General features: G+C 41.3%; 1 protein-coding gene across 1 annotated transcript in view; it reads right to left on the reverse strand.

Moving 5' to 3' along the window:
* Positions 1-1127: 1127 nt before the first annotated feature.
* The window catches only part of LOC139465001 (splicing factor 3B subunit 1-like), a 28964-nt gene continuing 9020 nt past the window's right edge, over positions 1128-21071 (reverse strand). Inside the window, 16 exon segments of the mRNA XM_071246661.1 lie at positions 1128-2934; positions 4017-4233; positions 6794-6924; positions 6926-7067; positions 7707-8071; positions 8840-9022; positions 9832-10053; positions 10243-10368; positions 12428-12574; positions 13207-13352; positions 13944-14214; positions 15179-15445; positions 16516-16617; positions 17731-17928; positions 19264-19712; positions 20240-20636. Of these exon segments, the coding sequence (XP_071102762.1) occupies positions 2776-2934; positions 4017-4233; positions 6794-6924; positions 6926-7067; positions 7707-8071; positions 8840-9022; positions 9832-10053; positions 10243-10368; positions 12428-12574; positions 13207-13352; positions 13944-14214; positions 15179-15445; positions 16516-16617; positions 17731-17928; positions 19264-19712; positions 20240-20636 (3522 nt within the window). The 3' untranslated portion in view covers positions 1128-2775.

Raw genomic sequence — 21071 nt, forward strand, 5'->3', positions numbered from 1 at the left:
TTGTTCCCGAACCACTTACCTTCAAGTACACCCAGTATTTCAACTGAAAATGAATTTTGTCAAAAGGACTGCACCTATCAAAACAAAGGGGTCTAGTTTACTGTTGGGCCAATGTGTCTTAACCTCGACAGAGACAGCAAACTCACAAAACTCAACTCCCATTTATGCTTTTTGCAAAGGCAAATGGTCAAATACTAAAACATAGTTATGCATTCGGTAAACTACAGTTATAACGAACTCAAGGGACCACTAATTTTAGTTCGTAATAACCGTAGTTCGTTATAAGCATACATACAGCATATATGCAACAAATGGAAATCGGCCAGTTCATTATAAGGGTGTTCGTTATAAAGGTAGTTTACTTTACTTGCAATTTGGCCGTCAGGGAGCACTCTTTTCAAAAATCACAAAACACAGCTTACGGTAGTTCTAATACTGGTGGCATGAGCGGAAAGGGAATTCTGAATTCCGCTATTGAGATGTATTCAGGTCATGTGTTACACTTGTCTTCAGGCTTTGGCATCTATAAACGTGGCACCACCAATATGTTTAGTAACAAAGCAACAAGAACAAATGATCCTAATGATATCTTCTGAATGACGTCTCAAATGTGTTATCTTTTGTGTTTGATGTGAAATTTGTTCATGGAGTCAATGAAAGAATTCCAGCATATCATTAAGACATTTCTGGACAATAATGAGAGGGAGACATTTCTTGCTTACATTCACCTGTTACAAGAAAGTTCTTGAAGGTACTGTATGTCCCCTTCCCTTATTATGGAAGAGGTAACAGCGAGAGTTAACTTTCCTGAAATGTACGCACCAATACATGTATGGTAGTATCATGAGGTCTTCCCTTCTCCCTCTGAATTCTTAAAATGAAACATCTTTCACACAAAGATTATGTGAGGTTTCCAGTTTAACATGGATTCCCAACTCAGACACATATAAGTGCTTGTTTTATCCCCTTAATGCAAAGCACCAGGCAGGGTAACAACAAGTACCATTTCTAAACATCTATTGGTATGATGGGAATCAAACCACCAACCTTCCACTCTCTGGGCAGATGACCGATCCACTACACAATGGAGTCAGTCCCTTCACACAAAAAAACGAACAAAAAACAAAAAGATTTGTACAGATTTATTTCTATTTACAAGAAATTTTACAGACAAAATATGACCATAGCTTGACAAGCAGAGAGCTCAGGGGAGGTGTCAACACAGTTCACATGCCACAAGCGAGACTGTTAGTCACTTTAGGATGAAATGAATCCAACACATGATGAACATATATGACTTGGTATCTTACAGTGAACAGATGAAGTAGGTGGACAATGACTGGAAACATCAGGCTGCACATATGAAGATGAAACGTATCCATTTAAGTGGGGAAATGACCACCTTGGGTGTTCAAGAATCCACATGATTTATGATGCATACAACACACTATACAGTTCAACAATAGGGAACTTAAAACAACTGAAAGATAGCTGAGAAGCATCCTTCACAAAGAATCACTATGAATACCTTCAAGCAGGTACCATCACATTATCAAGTGCCTCGGCATTCTCTTGAGGATGTCTACTGGGAGACAACATATCGGTTCCAAATGAAATTTACGGGGATCCAATACTGTTTAACACCCACAAATCTCCAAACAGATAATGTACATCAACATTGGAACAAGATATCGGTACTTCTCCACTGCACTCTATTTCTATACATACTCAACAGCTGTGAGACATGTGACGTCAGTCTAGAATACTATGTCATACAATGGGCAATATCGTGCTCCTATGACAACTGAAACTGCATTTTTTGCGGAATTCAAGTAAAAGTAAAAAGTGGAGGCACTATAGACTGGATGCTCTATTGTTTCCATGCCTAGTGCCACTTTTTCCAGGCTTGACAAAAGCTATCCAAGAGAGGAATCGTTTAGATGATTTCTGGGATTCAAATCCCATTTAACAAGCCATCAGATTGCAACGCCCCCATTCTTTTTACAATCCATTGTCAAAACAAATCAGTGCAGCAGAGAAACGCTGACTAACATCATGTCATAAAAGATACGTTTAATGTCAAGTTCAGGAACCTAACACCGGGTCCCGTATTGACGATGCTAAGTTTCACTAAGTAGAAGCATCATTCTTCAACAGCATTTAACTCTGTCAAATGATGTCATTACACTTGTGTAATCAATGGAACCATAGAAAAGAGCGGGAAATATCACAGCTATTATCAGTCATTTCCTTTTATGTCTCAATAGTAAAGTGTGTGCGAGTGATTTCCCTTTTCTTCATTCAAACAGTTTCATTAAATACTCCTGCAGACATCCTTCGAGGTTAATAGTAATATATTCACTATTTCCTATGAACAATGCATACAAAATCCACAAACATGTTAAAAAAGATGGAGTTCAAATTTTCAAATGGTAGAATTCTCAAAGGCAACCAAAATGTTTACTTGAAATACCTGATCAATCAGTTTAGGAATCAGAATACTTTTCATCCCTTTGTTTCGTACATGAAGAGAGCTTACATACCACTAACTATTTAACAAAAAGTGTATTTTTTCCACAAATTACATAATCCCCTTAACCAGATCACTAAACAGTGAACTCCTCCCAGTCATGTTAGCTTACCAAAATATTTTTCAACAACTTTGATACAAAAATCAGTAGCTAGATCACTATGAGCTCTCTACAGTCTTCACATTGTCAAGAGTCCAGCACTTTCACACAACACAGATTGTCCTCCTCCAGAGATGGTACAGCCCTATAAGATGTAGTCCAGTTCATATCGGATGTACTGGTTCTTGGCATCGTTGGGGATTCTGGGATAGGCTGGAATCATGCCGTCTTGTGCCCCAATGTACACTGTGTTGTACACCTTCCAGTAGACGTCACGAACCTTGCGAGCAGGATGGAATAGGCCCTGAAACACCATCAACAAACAGTGAGCTGGGTTCAAAGCTGCTTTCATCAGTACTTCAGTAAAATTACATCAGTCAGCTTAATACAAGATCAAATCAACACTGGTCTTACAGTGATTGGATTTTGGTGTCCTGTGACCCATACCACAAAGTCATCTTACCGCTAGGAATGTCGCAAGTCTATGTTAAAGTATGGGAGTTATGATCATCTTAGTGCTAAGATTGGATTGTGGAATGGGGCCCTGAGGTCCTTTCAGGTTTGATCCTTTTGTCTTTGAATCAGGGAAATCCCACTCCATTTTTACCTGTTAACATTAGGACAAGGACTTTCATTCCAAGTGTCGAACAGTAGTCTGTGAAAGATTTACAAAACCATGACACACAGTAACACATGTACTTGATCACTCAGTATGGGACTTGAGCCACTCGTCCAAAGTCAGAGTGAGGTAATGATCACAGAGTCAAAGATAAAACCTATGTACAAACTACAATCGAGGCAAACATGAGATTCAAAACCTATGAACAGATTTCTGTCCTTGTTGCTAACTCCGTATGCTATTGTTTACATACAAAATGCCTTCGCGCTGTTGCATACCGCAATGTGACAGTCATTCTGACGGTTTTCCACGGTTTTCCTCAAGATACGGATATTTACATGAGATGGCGTGTGGCAATTAGAAGAGTGGATCCGGCATCCAAGAAATTATCTATCAATGAAGCTAATTGTCCTCAATGACCTGGACAGCAAGCCCGCCATTCGCCCTGATGAGTATTGAGGGGTAATGAGGGGGTGAGCTTCATGCTGCTTTGAACATTAGTTCAGTTATATCATAGCATGTCAGATTAATATGGGAGGATAGCCTAATGTGTTGCAGGTTTTCAACAGTTCCCACGTTGGTGAAACTCAATCCAACCAAAGATCATAATCTGGGCAAACTCACAATCAGCGGATCCTGATATGCCTTGGGGACATAACTCTGCATTGCTAAATGCGGTGCCTCAGATGACTGGGACAAGCAATGCCCCATCAAGGCAGTTACTAAATACACTTGAATTTGTAAACACAAAAGAAATAAACACAAACCTGCATGGCATACTGGAGTATTTTTGACGGCCCAATGGCCACTCTGAGGCCTTCCACAGCCCCCATGAAAGCCTGCACAACATGAGGGGAGGTTTCGAAGATGTTGGGCCAGACATAGTTGAGGAGATGGGTGAGTGCATCCTCGCATCCAAAGCCGTACACACCAAGAGCCATGTGCTGGATTGCTGCCATGGACGTCTGCCGATGCACCAGATCTCTGCAAAAAAACAACAGGGAACAGTGAATTCTCATGGTCTGGGATGTAACAATCGATGAGTGAGTGAGTGAGTTGGCTTTGACGCCGCTTTTAACAGTATTCCAGTCATATCGCGGCTTGTCAGCTTAATGTGGAAGGAAAGCCCAAAGTGATGCAGGTCTCAGACGTTTACCACTTAGGTGAAACCCACGAGCACGGGTTTGGTGCTGACAAACCTAGAAACATTATCGGGGCGAACCGGGATTCAAACCCACAATCATAGGTTTCTGGCGTGCTCAAGGGACGCAATTCTGCACAGCGAATCGCAGCCACCCGTGCCCCCTAACAATCGATTATTAACAATAATTTACTTTCCATTTGTTTTGTTAACTAATACACCTTGCTTGAACATGGTGAAAAGGTGTGTTGGCATCAATGAAAAAGCGTTCATAATTTCAAATCAAACAATGCCAGTAATTAGAAGTATTAGCCACTGTCAACAATGCTAGGAAATCTACATTGTGGGAGATGCAAATACATTCCAAGATATCGTACTACTATTGCAATGACTGTACCAATATCATAACATTGTGATGGTGTTGTAAATTATCATAATACACACATATACTGTAAATCTTGAAATTAATGTGTCTCCAAAAGAATGCGTCCGTTGGCCCCTTGCCAAAAATGCGTCTCAATATGAATGTGACACCCCCCTCCTTTCAAGCAATAGTGGATTTATATCTAAAGAAAATGTCCTGTCAGGTTTACAGGAGAATCCTCACTTTAATCCAACCTTACATTAATCCAATCACACACCAAGTAGTACCGCTTATTAGCGCTGAAGAGAGTACTTCCGCTAAAACAATACATGCGCACTGGCTCGTGTCGGCCTTTGACGCAGTCGCAAAGGACAAAGACACCGTGTTGCGTGGTTAGCCTCTGTCTGGACTTGCAGGTGTGATCAGTGATAACATAAGTGAGTAGAACTCTTGTCTTGACCCTAGCAGTGACAACTCACACGATGTAATAAGTGTTTGAATGCCATTGTTTATATACTTGTTTCAAGTGCTGCTCAATAAACAGTGATGTGGAATACATAGTTGTTTGTTTTCAGCGTATGTCCAAGTTGGTATTTCTTCTATACAAAATGTCTTATTGTTGATATAAATGTGATGTTTAATACTGCGAGCAAAGACCACTCGCATTTTTTGCATTTAATTCACGCTTGCGTTAATTTCAAGATTTACAGTATATAGTCTCAAGCCTTCAGCCTCCCGGCCTTCATCAGGCACACTCTCTTTGGTTGAAAGCTTGAGATTGTGTATATTTATGTTTTCATTTGAAGTCCTCTGTGGGAGTGAACACAAAAGAAGTATCATCATACAGTTAAATGCCATTTTTAGTCACCTCCACTCATGACTGAGCATGAATCAACATGATCAGCTAGGCAACAAGTACAGTGGGAATGATTGACTCAGAAAGGTGGTGAGGTGAGGTGAAATGGGGTTTAACGTCGCGTCCAAGATTATTGCACTTAGCAACATGCATGCACATGTTTGTGTGGCTGCTTGTACTAGTCCGGACTGATGCCGATTTATAGTGCTAGCTCACTGAGATACCATGCCGCAGTTTAACATGAATACCCCACTCAGACACAGTATACTGACTCTGAGCCGACCAGTCCATGTTTTAGCCCCTTAATGCCAAGCGCCAGACAGGGTTACAACAAGTACCATCAACAAGTAACGTCTTTTGGTATGACGCGGCCGGGGATCGAACCCCGGACCTTCCGCTCTCTGGGCGGACACTCTACCACTAGACCACAGAGGCGGTGGACTCACATAGGTGTAACACCACTTTGAACTATATTTCAGTTACACTCCGGCATGTCAGGTTGACCTGGGAGGAAAGCCCAAGTGATGCAGGATTTAAGACATCCACCATTATGGTAATATTCACATGCACAGCAGGTAAGATTCTGACAAACCAAGGATCATAATTAGGGTGAATTTGGGATGCAATCCCAAAAACATAGGATTCTGGAGCTTCTAGGAACAAAGGGAATTCTAGTGCTTTAGACCATTGAGCCAGCATGCCAACAGCTAACTATAGAAGTAGACATCATCCACACACTATCAATGATAGCACACAACAAGCCACTCATCTGACCACCCAATCAATTTGGGTCTTGGTACACCAACAGAGTACTGAATACCTACTCTACAGCAGCACTCGAAAACCCATTGGGACCACATTTAGAAAAACATAAAATATTTTTCATTAAATTTTGAAACGAAAAATGTAATTTACTTTGACAGGATTGGTTTCGGGTTATTCTGTGAGGTGCAAGCCCTTCAAACCGCTGTTATGTTAACAAGGCAGTAAAAAAATTTTTGAAACTGTTACTACGGAGACAGCTTGTGCATATTCCTTCCCAATATGGCCAAAGGTATCAAGAATTCGGTATTCTAGTCTTAATCTCTTCCAAAGTCAAACAATACATTCCTGGTACTCGTTCTAACCAAGGACAGGGATACTGCAAGTATTAGGCATTCAAATGAAACAGACTGGGAACTACCTGTCCATGAGGGCATCTTCAAACAGAGGTGACACAGCATAGATGTAGTCCTTCCCCATTTCTCCGATATATTCAAACATGAAGGACAGAGACTTGAGGACACCGTTCTGGACATTCAGCTCGGGCACGCGGGTACTCATTCATCAGGGCTGGCAACACAGTGAAGGGGGAACATGTCTCCGCTACAATGGCGATGGCAACTGTCGTACACACTCTGTTCTGTCTCTCCTGCACCTTTAGGTTGTTGAGGAGGGTCGCCAACACGTCATGAGGACTGTAAATGAATTACCTTGGTGTATATTTGCTAAGTTTATTCAATTATTATCATTATAAAAAAAATTCAAATAATTGGTTCCAGATGGCAGAAACACGACTTGCAGTTTGACAAGAAAATTTAAGATCAGATTTCAATATACACAAATACACAAGTAACGAGTATATTCATGTCATGCCGTGTTGGCTTAATGTAGGAGAGCTCCAAGATATGTACATCACACTTTGTCAAACCCAGTACTGACAAACTGACAATCAAAATCAGTGATAAAAAACAAGTGAGTTTAACAAGAGGGATTTTACATTGTCAGCTGCTGTGCTTTTATCTACTGACTATCCTGGCCGCGAAATGGATGGGGTTTTTTAAGCTGCGCCCAGCAATATTCAGCACTATCACAGCAGCCAGTGCATGTGAGTCTGGGCCAGCAATATTCAGCACTATCACAGCAGCCAGTGCATGTGAGTCTGGGCCAGGTAATCCAAAGGTTGTATTATCAAGAAAACTGCAAAAATCATCAATATGCTACTTCAACCATTCCTATTCCTTGAGACCTATGCATGTACATGAGATCTTATTGTGATATTGCTGATGCAACACTAAATGTGGACTCCCTCACTCGTCAGTGACATCATATCTTACCCAATAGCCTTGGCAATGTAGCCAAAGGTGTTGACAGTGGCTCTCCTGATGGCCTTCTTGTGGGCCTTGAGTAACTCGAGCAGCTCAAAGCAGATTCTCATCCATTCCCTAGCAGACACAAACTCTGCTCCGCGGTCAGCGATACGGCCAACCAGGTCGATACAATTCTCCTGTACCTTCTCGTGTCTGTTCTTGAGGATTGGTGTGAGCCTTGGCAAGAGATCCTTGATTGGAGGTGTCATTTTGGTCATCCCGATGACATTAACAATGCCCTTGAGAGCTCCCAGGATTGAGCCGAGAACCTCGGGGTATTCTTCTCCCAAATATTCGTACAACACCACACCCAAATGGCCCATCAGTTTCTCCTGTTTGTGGAAGAAACAAATATCAGAAGTGTTGCATAATCAGAAGAAACGCTTCAGGACATATCCTGATTCAAAAACAATGTTCAAAATTAAGCACAAAAGTCTAGAGGTCATTGTCATAACCCTAAAGATTAAGGGTGCCTGGGCTCATATACTATAGGAGCAAACCCAAAGGATCCCCAAACCCCCTTAGTTAATTTCGAACACTGCTACAATATGTACATTTAAGATTATGGCCAATGAAAATCTAATCTGGATAAATCATTTTGATGTACCGTATTCGACTTAATAAGCGCCCCGCTCTAATAAGCGCCCACGACTATAATTGCTAACATATTGGCTAGTGAACAATCCCAATTAGCCCCCCTTCCGATTGATCAATGTACACAAGACCTATTTATTTGTGTATAATATGCACTCGTGTGTTATATGCACCCTTAATTACGGGCAATTAAATTCTGGAAAAATATATCTGTCGTACATAAACATTTCAGACTGTCAGCATAAACCACAAAATTTATCTTTCAACTCTGTTCTTTCCACCAAAATAATATTCTAATAAGAGCCCCCTATTTCTAATTTTGAGAGCACCCTGGGCGCTTATTACGTCGAAAACGGTAATAATGTTGTCATAAATGTTTTCATTATAAGTCTTCACTATCAAGTTTGATTGATATTACCTATTGCAGTAGAGATGCCCACAAACTGAAGTGGATGCATTATTTTAGTAGCAATAAACATGTCAAACACATTACAAACTTAACCTACCTCCTGACAAGTTTTCATAACAATGGCTATCCTGGAGATGAGATCAGCCGCCTGTTGTCGGACTTTGGCCGACTTATTGTTGAGACGCCAGAGGATGGTACCACAGATCTGGGGGAGATAGGGTTTCACCCGCTTGCCCAGCGCATTCACCACTGTGCCGAAACCATTCAACATAACCACATCCTGAAAACGAAATTGAATATTGAATTTTCCGCCCAGTTCACTGATCATGTGACGAAGGACACACTAAACGAAAAAATAGCTACTGTCAAACTGATTGCTGGGTATATCATGGCGACAATCTCCATAAGCATGATAAGTATACAAGGTCTCCATCTCCCAATGACCAGCTGGTTACGGACAGAGAAGATAAGTGGTGAACCGGCAGGCAACAATGTCTCTAGTCTGCTCTTTCAAGTCTGTTACAGAATGGAAGCCATTATGTGAGGATAGCATGTCCTGTGTCACATGATAAGCAAGAGGTAAAATCACAGACAGGGATGTGAACTATTTTCAATATATTCTTAACTAAATACATCATGTGATACAGATACAAACTTCCTCGTGCGACAACACTTTCAACACTGGTCCAGAAACAGTGAGTGATTGAGTGAGTATGGTTTTACGCCCCTTTTAGCAATATTCCAGCAAAATCAGCACGGTAGACACCAGAAATCGACTTCACAGATTCCCCGTGTGGGGAAGGGGGAATCAAACTCTGGTCTTCGGCATAGCAAGTTAACACTTTAACCTCTAGGACACCCCATCACCCCACAGCTAAGGCAACAATCAAACAGCTAAGGCAACAATCAAATAGCTAAGGCAACAATCAAACAGCTAAGGCAACAATCCAACAGCTAAGGCAACAATCAAACAGCTAAGGCAACAATCAATCAGCTAAGTCAACAGACAAACCCCTAAGTCAACAGACAAATAGCTAAGGCAACAGACAAACCACTGCTTCAACAGCAGTGACATGTCATCCAACATACCTCCGTGGTCTGTTCCTGGAAGGAGTACAGGATACCGTCAATCAGCTGTTCTTCAAGACGTGAATCAATATCGGCGGCACCAAGATTCGACATGATCTTCTCAATGGTCTCCATCACCATCTTACGGTACTGCTCAGCCTCATCCTTCAGGTCATCAACGACGCGTCCAACAATCTCCGCTGCACCAACCTTGTTGGCAATCTCGACTGTTGTGTCCACCAGCTGGAGAACAGAGGAAAGATGTCATGCCATGTCAACGACTTGATATGGTTAATGCGAACATGCTGACACACAAACACTGCCTAACACACTTTCATCACCTTTTTAAAGTAGGAGTGAGTGACTTTGACGTTGACGTCAATAATGCTTCATTATTGATCATATTAAAAGTCCTAACATCGCTAAATGTACCTGTCTGTAGTTTCTCCTATCAAGAGCCATTCTCTGGTTCCAGAAGTGCTTGAAGAAAGCTGGTAGAATCTCATCTTTGATGTACTGGGGTTCAACACCATCGGTCGCACAGCACTGCTTCACCACCTAAACACACACAAGAACAACCATCAGCAAACATTACCACTGGGTAGGAATGAGGGAGATTTGCTTCACACTTTGAACAGTATAACAGTTATACCTAAGCATGTTGGCTTAATGTGGGAGCAAAGCCCGAAGTGATGAAGGTCTCAGACTTTTACTACTTTGGTGAAACCAACAAGCAGGTATGGTGCTGACAGTGAGTCAGAGAGTATGGTTTTACACCACTTTTAGCAATATTCCTGCAATATCACAACGGGGCACACCAGAAATGGCCTTCACACATTGTACCCATGTCGGGAATCGAACTGATCTTCGGCGTGACGAGCGAACATTTTAACCACTAGGCTACCCGACCGGCCTGTATGGTGCTGACAAACCTAGAAACATAATCAGGATGAAGTGGGATTTGAACACACAATCATACATTTGTTGACATACTCGTGTTTAAAACCTGATTTCCTGTTGCACATCCATTTCATAGGGTAAGGTACTTTTTCTGATTATTACTTTTTCAGAATCACCTACTCATTTCATAATGTGGAATAGCATGAAAATTCTTAGAAGAGTCTTTATTGTGGATGTTTCTAATAATAGTAGTCTGAAAAAAAAAAATAGAAGGAAGCTTTTTATTTGCCAAGGTTCATGCAGATATGAAACACAAAAATTCAAAGCCTTTCCAACTCTTTCAGCTACCATTTTCAAGGTTGCGTTAGTCTGTCAATATATTTTGTTCAAATCCATCATTCTACTTATCATGCTTATTACATGTACCAGTAGTGAGACCTTAAAAGCAGAATGAACATCACAAATGTAACCAAAACGATATATTTTCACACCCAACAAATACAAGAGTCATCAGAAGACAACAAATCCCCCCTGACCCCTACAATAGCAAAACGCACCACTTCAGCCCCTGGTTAATACAGTACTGATACTAGTTTTGATAATAAATATTTCACTGATATGAAGTTATGCTCTGGAGACAAAATAAAGACAGGCGGACAGACAGACCATAGCTATATCCCCCTGCATCATATCCAGGGGATGACATGAATTAAGTCTGTCTTGAATTTTAATACTTCTTTGAACAAGTGTGTGTCATTTTGTACAATTTCAAGGCTATTCAAGATATTCTTGGTGATTTTCAAGGCGTTTCGAGGTTGACAGTAAAAATCGGGGGTTTTCAAGAGGGACTTTAAAATTCAAGGCTTTTTCAAGTCTGTATGAACCTTAATTGAAATTTCCCCTAATTTTAATTTTTTTTTTTTCTACATACTTCTTGACATTCAGTAAATTTGAGTGAAATAAAAAACTGAAAACTTGTGTACATACCATTGTACATGTCCTCCTTACACATTTCACATCATAAGAAAAGCCCCGGGCCCCTTTCACGAAGCCTTTGTAGCACTACGACTGTTGAAAGACTATCTTAAAGTATTGCAGTTACGACTGTCTTAGTGCTAAGACTCGTAAGCCTATGTTACTGTATTTGAGTTACAATTGTCTTAGTGCTACAACTGCCGTAAATCTATGTTACTGTATTTGAGTTACAATCGTCTTAGTGCTACAACTGCCATAAATCTATGTTACTGTATTTGAGTTACAATCGTCTTAGTGCTACGACTGCCATAAATCTATGTTACTGTATTTGAGTTACAATCGTCTTAGCGCTACGACTGCCATAAATCTATGTTACTGTATTTGAGTTACAATCGTCTTTGCGCTACGACTGCCGTAAATCTATGTTACTGTATTTGAGTTACAATCGTCTTAGTGCTACGACTGCCGTAAATCTATGTTACTGTATTTGAGTTACAATCGTCTTAGTGCTACGACTGCCGTAAATCTGTTACTGTATTTGAGTTACGACTGCCGTAAGTCAATGTTACTGTATTTGAGTTACAATCGTCTAAGTGCTACAACTACCGTAAATCTATGTTACTGTATTTGAGTTACAATCGTCTTTGCGCTACGACTGCCGTAAGTCAATGTTACTGTATTTGAGTTACAATCGTCTTAGTGTTACAATCCCTTTGTGAAAAGTGCCCTGATCAGTACTGACCTTAAGTACAATCTTTTTCATTTCCTCATCAGGAGACTGGAACTCTCGGATGAGGATCAACATCACTTCCCTGGTGTAGTAGTTGGCGTACTCAGCATCCATGAGGGGGATCAGGTAGCCAATAGCCTTCAGGAAGGCAGCGAGACCCTGCACAATGCAAATTCAGTTCACATTAGATGACCACTAAGGCATCGACCACACAATATTCTGGAGGGGGCCTGGGAACTTTGTTCGGAAAAAAGGGTGGGGTGAAATGGGGTTTAACGTCTTAGTCAAGATTATTGTACCTACTTGTGACGTGGGTGAGTGTATGCTTGTAGAACAGATTTCATAGTGCTAGTGCAGAGAAATTCACCGCAGTTTTAACCATGTTAACATGGATACTCCAATCAGACATTATATACTGATTCCCAGCCGAACAGTCCTTGGTTTATCCCCTTACTGCCGAGTACTACCCTCTGAACGACTTTTGGTATGACGCGGCGGGGCTCCAACCAAACTTCCATTAACGGGCAGACGCCAGATTTTAACCCACTAGATTTAAAATTAATACAATATTTATATATTAACATCTAAAGACATACAATTTTATTTGTGTACAGGATGATTCAAAAACATCAAATGGTATTCAACCCAGTAGCGTAAGAATCTGAAAAGGATGCAACTGTTCAGTTTAATGAAGCGCCTAAGAGGACAAGCAGGTGGCCCCAAAGCATTAAGATATGCTTGTTTCTCCAAGAAAGTCTGCATGTTCGCTGAAGGAAACTAGCAAAACATACCTTTCCTCTGTGTTGACGTATACCCTTCCAGAGAGGTTTGAGGACACTGTCAAAAGATTCAATACCATAGGGCGTGGCCGCTTCAGCCAAAGCAGCCAAAGCCAGGGCAGTGATGGTTCGTACTTTCTGCTGCTCATCAACCAAGCCTGGAAATAAAGGGCTACAGATAAGACAGCTGGAGGGAATGATTCTTAAATCTTTTTTATTTTTTTGTATGTGTTCCCAGGAAACACATTCCTGCATTCAAATATTTAACACAAAGTATGTTAATCTCTGCTTAAATGATTAATCAAAACTTTGGCCTTGTTCACAAGTGTCACCTCTGAGTATCATCGCTACCGTGCGGTGCGTGCATGCGCATGTCTAGGTGTCATATATTTGTTCTTTTGTTCAGTTTCAAAATTTTTAATTGAGAACTTTGTCAACATATTTTTCAAGCTTGGTCAGAAATGGAAGTTGCCAGTTTGAAACTTGTGCAATAAAGCTTGAGAAAGCTGCATTCTGACTGGCTAATGTCGACCTCTTGTAAGTCATTTCATCGGTCGGTCAAAGTTCGTGAAAAGTCATTCTGGAGTGACCCATAATTGGATGTCCTCAGATCTTTGTTTGGCGGTAGTGAGAACTAAGATTATGAGTTTAATGAGATTGCACTAAAACACTTCCAGAAGGAATTATTTCCCCTTGAACAGGTTCAAATACAAATAACTGGAATTATTTTCCCCATAATAAAGCCTTACCATGCTCAATAATCTCGACCAAATTCTTGAGATGAGGAAGTATGGCACAGCCCATGAGGATGGCTATCTGCTGTACAATCTTGATACCAGTATGTCTGGCTTGCCAGGACTTCTTACTCTTGCACACAGCCTTCAGGAAAGGCAGGAGAGATGGGATGCCAAGAGCAGAGGCCACAACGGCAAAGGCTCGAGCAGTGGTGTTACGGACATACTCGTCCATGTTGTCAATGTCGGGTCTCATTGTGGAGATCATGGTGGCAAGACCAGCGGCCTAGGAAGAAGATCAGATCATTTCAATACATTCACATATTAAACTACATCTCTGATGCTGTATCTGTTTGTTTCTCTAGTTTCCTTGCCAAAATATATTTATCTTCCCATTCACAGTTAATATAAGAAGGTTTCTTCCAACCACCAATTTGAATATATATCATAAAAACTGATATATTTCTTTAATTTGACAAAAAGTAATTCTTGTTGTATTTTATTGGATGGCTATTTGGGAAGTGAAGTAACTCCACATGTAGCCTTATTTGGTTTTCTGTCTTGTAAGCTCTCCTCTTTCAAATGCTTGACATTGCATTTTTTTGTTTTCTTGTTGTTTAACACCGCACTCAACAATATTCCAGCCATATGACGGCGGTCTGTAAATAATCGTGTTTGGACCAGACAATTCAGTTATTGACATCATGTGCATCGATCCACGCAATTGAGATACGATGACATGCATCACATAAGTCAGCGAGTCTGACCACACGATCCCGTTAGTCGCCTCTTACGACAAGCATAGTTGCCTTTTACAGCAAGCATGGGTTGCTGAAGATATCTTCTACTCTTCCCGGCTCTTCAAGGGTCGCGTGGCATTGCAACCTTTGGACTTAAGATAGAGCACTATAACAAAGAGGGGAGTTCATGGGAACTAACACTGTTGGAATATGTTCAAAATTCATAACTCTTGATGCCAATATTCAAATTGTAAACCTTTACAGACCTAGATACACAGCAGAAAACATATCATTTGCTGACTGAATAAGTAATAATTTCTAATTAGCAAAGGTCATACTGAAACTGCTTGATCATCATATTTTCATGATAAGTTTGGGATACTGGGGACTTTTTCCTAATGAAGAATCGCTATGGAGATGGTTATGCTGGAAGCATCCATTCAATAACGCAAACATACCAATGTATGGAGATATATCTGAAATATCAAAATAACAAAGTTTCAGACTTACCTTCGCCAAGTTTGAGATAATTTCTCTCCCTTCAACACGGGCATAGTAGTCCTCATCAATGAGCAGAGGCTCAATGACCACAAGGATCTTGTGTACATAGGGTCGGACCAGATCGTCCAGCTTGTACAGGATTCGGTCAATGACCTTCACTAGCAAGTGACGTTCCTGATCCTCCAAGGTCGGGGACATCAACAGTGGTAGGATCTGATTAAACAGGGGACCAGCACCAAACTCGCGGGCCTTGTCTGTGATCTGACGCAGAGCAGCCTGTAGGGAACAGAGAACAAGAGTCATCAGAAGATGACAAATCCCCCAGCCCCACAAATTAAGAAGAACAAATCATCTGTTGCTATATATACAACTTGATGAGCTAATTTCTATCTATCTGTTCATCCGCATACAAGAGTGGTCCAAATTGTTTCCATGGAAATCGAGAAAATAATGCCCAAAATACACAAATAGCAAAAGGCACCTCTTCAGGATCTGTTTGATATATCTGACAAGTTTTGTTGAAAGATAGTGAAATTTTTTTGAGTTGTGCTCCGGAAACAAAATCCACCCCCTTATGGAACTAAGTACAAATTGTTTCAATGGAATTCAAGAAAAAAAAAGCCAAATATCCGTAAGTAGCAAAAGGCACCACTTCAGGATCTGTTTGATACATCTGCCAATTTTTGTTGAAAAATATCGAACGGTTTTACGTTGCGGAAACAAAATGATTACAGACTGACCATGCTGACAGACAGACAGATGAGGCATCGACTATATCCCCAGGGGGATAACAAATAGGCACTGCATACTGTTTCACTGGTTTCCAATGGAAAACCAAGTGGAAACTATAGGTATACCGTATTAAGGCTGAGAAATTGAGTGAATGTCTTTGTGCAATATTCCAGTTCTATCCCACAGGCCTCAAGTAAGTCTTGGCCAGGGACACCAGTGGTTGATGAAATAAGTCTAGTCCACACCACCAGTACATTGTGATTGTCAATGAACCCTGTCTTCATCAGTTGGCTGTTATGAACAAAGAGACCTATTTTTCTGTGAATACTAATTTTGATATTGTTCATACAGAGAAGAGATTACTTTTTTTATGAAGAAAAGCACTGCACCTGAGCCTGACGTATATATATGATTTATGCAGAGCTACAGATAAGCAGCATATTTGCGTAAAATACCCCCAAAAATATTCAAAACCCAATTACTTTCAATCTGTCTCATATAAAGGCCAAGGACTATCATAGACATCCGAGCCAAATCATTAATGTCGAGTGAGCATTATCCTAAAAAAAATAACAACCTCTGTGCCCTCATTTACCAAAATGTCAACAGCATACCTTTCTCATTGGTGGCGTGCCATTCTTTATTTTGAGGAGCAGCTTCATGATCTTCCTCTCCTTCTGTTCCTCTGGCGTCAACGACTCTTCGTCTACATCCACCTGTAACACCACAAGGATTGACGTACTACCAATCAACAGCAAAGGAACATCTAATTAGGAACACCATCTGTTCCTTGTTTCAAGCTGCAGTCAGCAATAAGGCCTTAGCGTCATGGCTCATCAACAGCGATACAAACAGTTTCAGTCCACTAGCCCTTGTATAAGTTATAATGAAAACATATAACAAAACCCTAAAAAGGGTAAATTTCTACTAATTCTTTGTATAACCTAACTGTTGATCAGTTTGGCAAGGACTATAGGACTAGTGCCAATTTCCAACTCTGCTCGTAAATAAAGTCTTCTTGATTGTTAAGTAAGCATCCATATTGTTTACAGTATTATTTCAGACTGTAGCGTGTGGTAACTATGTTATTCTGAAAATCACAGATACAAGTACAAAGGCACTAGATAGTAAGTATGCCAGTCAATTAAATATTCTTGGGAATACTTCTCATATTAAACATAGAAAAAGGTTATTCGTGCATGTCTACCAAGCATCTAAAAATCAAAACTTCCAAACCAATCTTTAAGCAAGCTCAAATTGAAAATTCTTATTTGTGATGTCCATTTCATCTTTAAAAAACCCACACAAAAGGAATTCCACAGATATTTCTTACAATAAGACGTGTGTTTCTTTGTTACATGATCAGGATTTGCTTGTGACAACTTGTAAACTACCTCACGTAAACTGTCAGGTTGCTGGACCCGACATCTAGCTAAACAGTGAGTGAGTGAGTGAGTGAGTGAGTGAGTGAGTGAGTGAGTGAGTGAGTGAGTGAGTGAGTGAGTGAGTGAGTGAGTGAGTGAGTGAGTGAGTGAGTGAGTGAGTGAGTGAGTGAGTGAGTGAGTGAGTGAGTGAGTGAGTGAGTGAGTGAGTTTCTTTTGGGAATATTCCAGCAATATTTGGCAGGGGACACCAGACACAAGAAAACAAGAAATAATGCCAGACATTGCAAAACATCACAGTCGCAAGTCGAGAGTCCATTATGCCCCTCAGGCGTGTAACCACCTGATCATCGTTAATAATTGGAATCAACTCATATGTCACACATGGGCTCCTGGGGACTTCTTGTACCCAGAATCTCCACATGACTGCATGACAACAAAACTCACCAATAGTTTGTCAAAGTACTGCATATCATCCGGCTTCATCATAGGCAGATTGCCCTTGGGCTGCATGTCAACAATCTGTGTCTTGGAGTCTGGGGTCTGCATTCGGAACCCAGGGGTGCCAGCCATCGGGGTGGGGGTGGCAATCAGCTTCCTGGCTGGTGTTCTGATAGGTATATAGCCTGCCGGTGGATTCAGCACCTGGACAACACAAAGCACATCACTGAGCATTCTGTTTTTGTTAGTGTTTTGTTTAATACCACACTCCGCAATATTTCAGCTATATGTCAGTGGTCTGTAAAGAATTAAGTCTGGACCAGACAATCGAGTGATTGACATCATAAGAACATATCTCCGCAATTTGGAAACGGCAAGAATCAACCAAGTTGGTGAGTCAGAGAAACCGACCCCATACTTGGTTCTTACGACAAGCATGGTTTGCTGAAGACCAATTCTAACCAGGATCTTCACAGGTTGATTGACTAAACACAAAGTAAAACACTGAGTAAATTGGAGTACCAACATGAAGGTCATTAATTTACAGAAAGGTACTCTCAAGACAAACTAGCTGTTTTGACCACCGAAAATATGATGCTGGGCTGAGATCAACCTTAGACTCCAAGGCAAGTGCCAGTGGCAGGCTGATTCGGAAAAATACTTACGTTCTTAAATTTCACTGAAATTATCAGGTCCAGATACATTCCTATTGCGATAAATAATTTTCAAGCCAAAATGTCACCAAATAGGATTACAGCAGGTTACAAAGATCAGGAAAGTGAAGAGACAACCATTCAAGATTAAATCGCTGGATATGAACCAAAGAATTTAATGTTGAAGAAAAAATACAACCCACAGCAAATTGTGCAAAGGCTTCCATGGCCTTGAAAATATGGTCAAGGTTTCCATCATCAGTTTGGGTCTGCCTACACCCTTAAGTCACCTTTGCACCAAATCTCAACCAAATTATGCACAATTAAGTTCTTGAGATAACTTGTTAACAAATATTGAATTGTCATGTGCTTCCAATGACCTTGAAAAATAAGGTCAAGACCACCATAATCAACTAGGCTCTGCAACACCCATACCGTATTCAACGTAATAAGCGCCCAGGGCGCTCTCAGAATTAGAAATAGGGGGCTCTTATTAGAATATTATTTTGTCGAAAAATAACAGAGTTTCCGTGGTTTAAGCTGACAGCCTGAAATGTTTATGTACGACAGATATATTTTCCCAGAATTTAATTGCCCATAATTAAGGGTGCATATAACACATGAATGCGTATTATACGCGAATAAATAAGTATTGTGTACATTGAGGGTGCTAATTGGGCTTGTTCACGAGCCAATATATTGGCAAATATCACCATGGGCGCTTATTAGAGCGGGGCGCTTATTACGTCTAATACGATAATACACATTGTCACCAAAAATGTTCTGGTGTTAACTCGCTAACAATAATTACAGACACTTACACTAAGTCCTTTTCTCACACTAGAACATGATGGGGAACAAACAATATCTCTCAAGACCCACATACCTTGTAGCCAGGTGGGAACATTGAGTCCAGTTCGTCATCAGACAAAGGTCGATTTCTTTCATCGATTTCCCTCTGCCATGTGTACGCCTGCAACTGTTCCGGGGTCATGGACATGAGGTGGCCAGGGGTTGGAGTGGCCATGGCCATGGCTTTCTGACCAGTGGGTGTGGCACCGCTGGGAGTGAAGCCGCCCGGGGTGTGACCGCCAGGAGTTTGTCCAGGAGTCATCCCTCCAGGTGTCATGGTGGGTGTGTGACCTCCAGGGGTCATGGTAGGGGTCATTCCCCCTGGGGTCATGTTAGGGGTCATCCCACCAGGCGTGGCTCCTGGGGTCTCATCCCATCGTGAACGACGTTTGCTTGCCCCTGGCGTTGGTGTGGTCTCGATCAAATCACCACCTCTGTCTGTTCGAGGGGTCTCTGCCCAACCGCTGCCATGACCAGGGGTGTCTACAATACAAACACGATTACTTCACAAACAAGAGTGGTTGAGTGAGTTGGGTCTGGCGCCTCTTTTACCAATATTCCAGCAATATTGATGTGACATGTTACACACTTACAAACAATGACAAACATGATACAAAGACTCCCAAACAGCTGAGCATTTCAAGCAGAATTATTTATAAATAGCCAGGACCCCAAGGAGTAACAATATATAGTATATAGATGCCCAAAGAAAACTATCAATACTCAATGTGAATGATACCATGTGAGTAAATACTCAATGGCGATAAATATTGTCTGGATCCCTGACAAGGCATGTCAGCTTTATGTGAGATGAAAGTCCCAAGTGATGCATGTCTTACATATTTACTACTTTGTAAAACATACAAGCATGTATATGGGGCTGACAAACCGATGATTTTATATATACATATATATCGGGTTCAAATCCAGGATCATGGCACATCTAAGGGATGCAACTCTTCACAGCAACCACCAGTGTGTTGACAGTCATCATCATACAAATCATTTACCTCTCTCCGTTTTAGGAGTCTCATCCCATCTATTCCTTCGAGCACTTGGCGTGGCTTGGTGGCCTGGCGTGTCTCTACCGGGTGTGGTCGCACCAGGGGTGGCGTGTCCTGGGGTAGAATCCCACTGTCTGGTGCTCTGGCCTGGGGTCGCACCAGGGGTCTGTTCCCCTTTGGCTCTACCAGGAGTTTCATCCCATCTGCTGTTTGATGGGGTAATGGCTTCTGCCGCATCCCATGACGAGGTTTTCTTCTTGGTAGGAGCATCTTCCTGGGCGGAGGACTGGTCCCAGCGTTTCCTCTTTGTAGGTTGTTTATGCCCTGCATCACCCCCAGCTCCATTGACGGCCCGCAGTTCACCAGCCTTAGCCTTCTCGTGCATCTGCTGACGCAGCCCGGCCTAACAGAAAAGAAACATGGAATAAACTTATAATGTCCAAAGAAGGAAGCTGAATGTTTATTGTACTATCCATTTACTAAGACAGTGAGTGAGTGAGTTGGGTTTAACACCGCTTTTAACAGTATTCCAGTTACCGTATATCGCTGTGTATAAGGCGAGTTTTTCGTACCTAAAATGAAGGGGCTAAGAAGGGGGGTCGTCTTATACACGGAGTCGAAGATCTCACATTTTTTTCCACTGGCGATGTCAACCGGCGTCCGATAGCCAGCCCAGCATTTGACAATAAAACTTCGCATTTCGTCCTAAATAACTGTTCCAATAACTATTTCCATACATAAACATGATTTGTATCTCTTTTCCTTGAATAAAGTTTAATAATTTCTGCAAATAAAGTTGAAATGACCCTCGCCTCGATGCAGACACGGTAAAACCATC

This window comes from Haliotis cracherodii, unplaced genomic scaffold (assembly GCF_022045235.1).
Source record: "Haliotis cracherodii isolate W230 unplaced genomic scaffold, xgHalCrac1.p SCAF_17, whole genome shotgun sequence".
Taxonomy (NCBI): Eukaryota; Metazoa; Mollusca; class Gastropoda; order Lepetellida; family Haliotidae; genus Haliotis; species Haliotis cracherodii.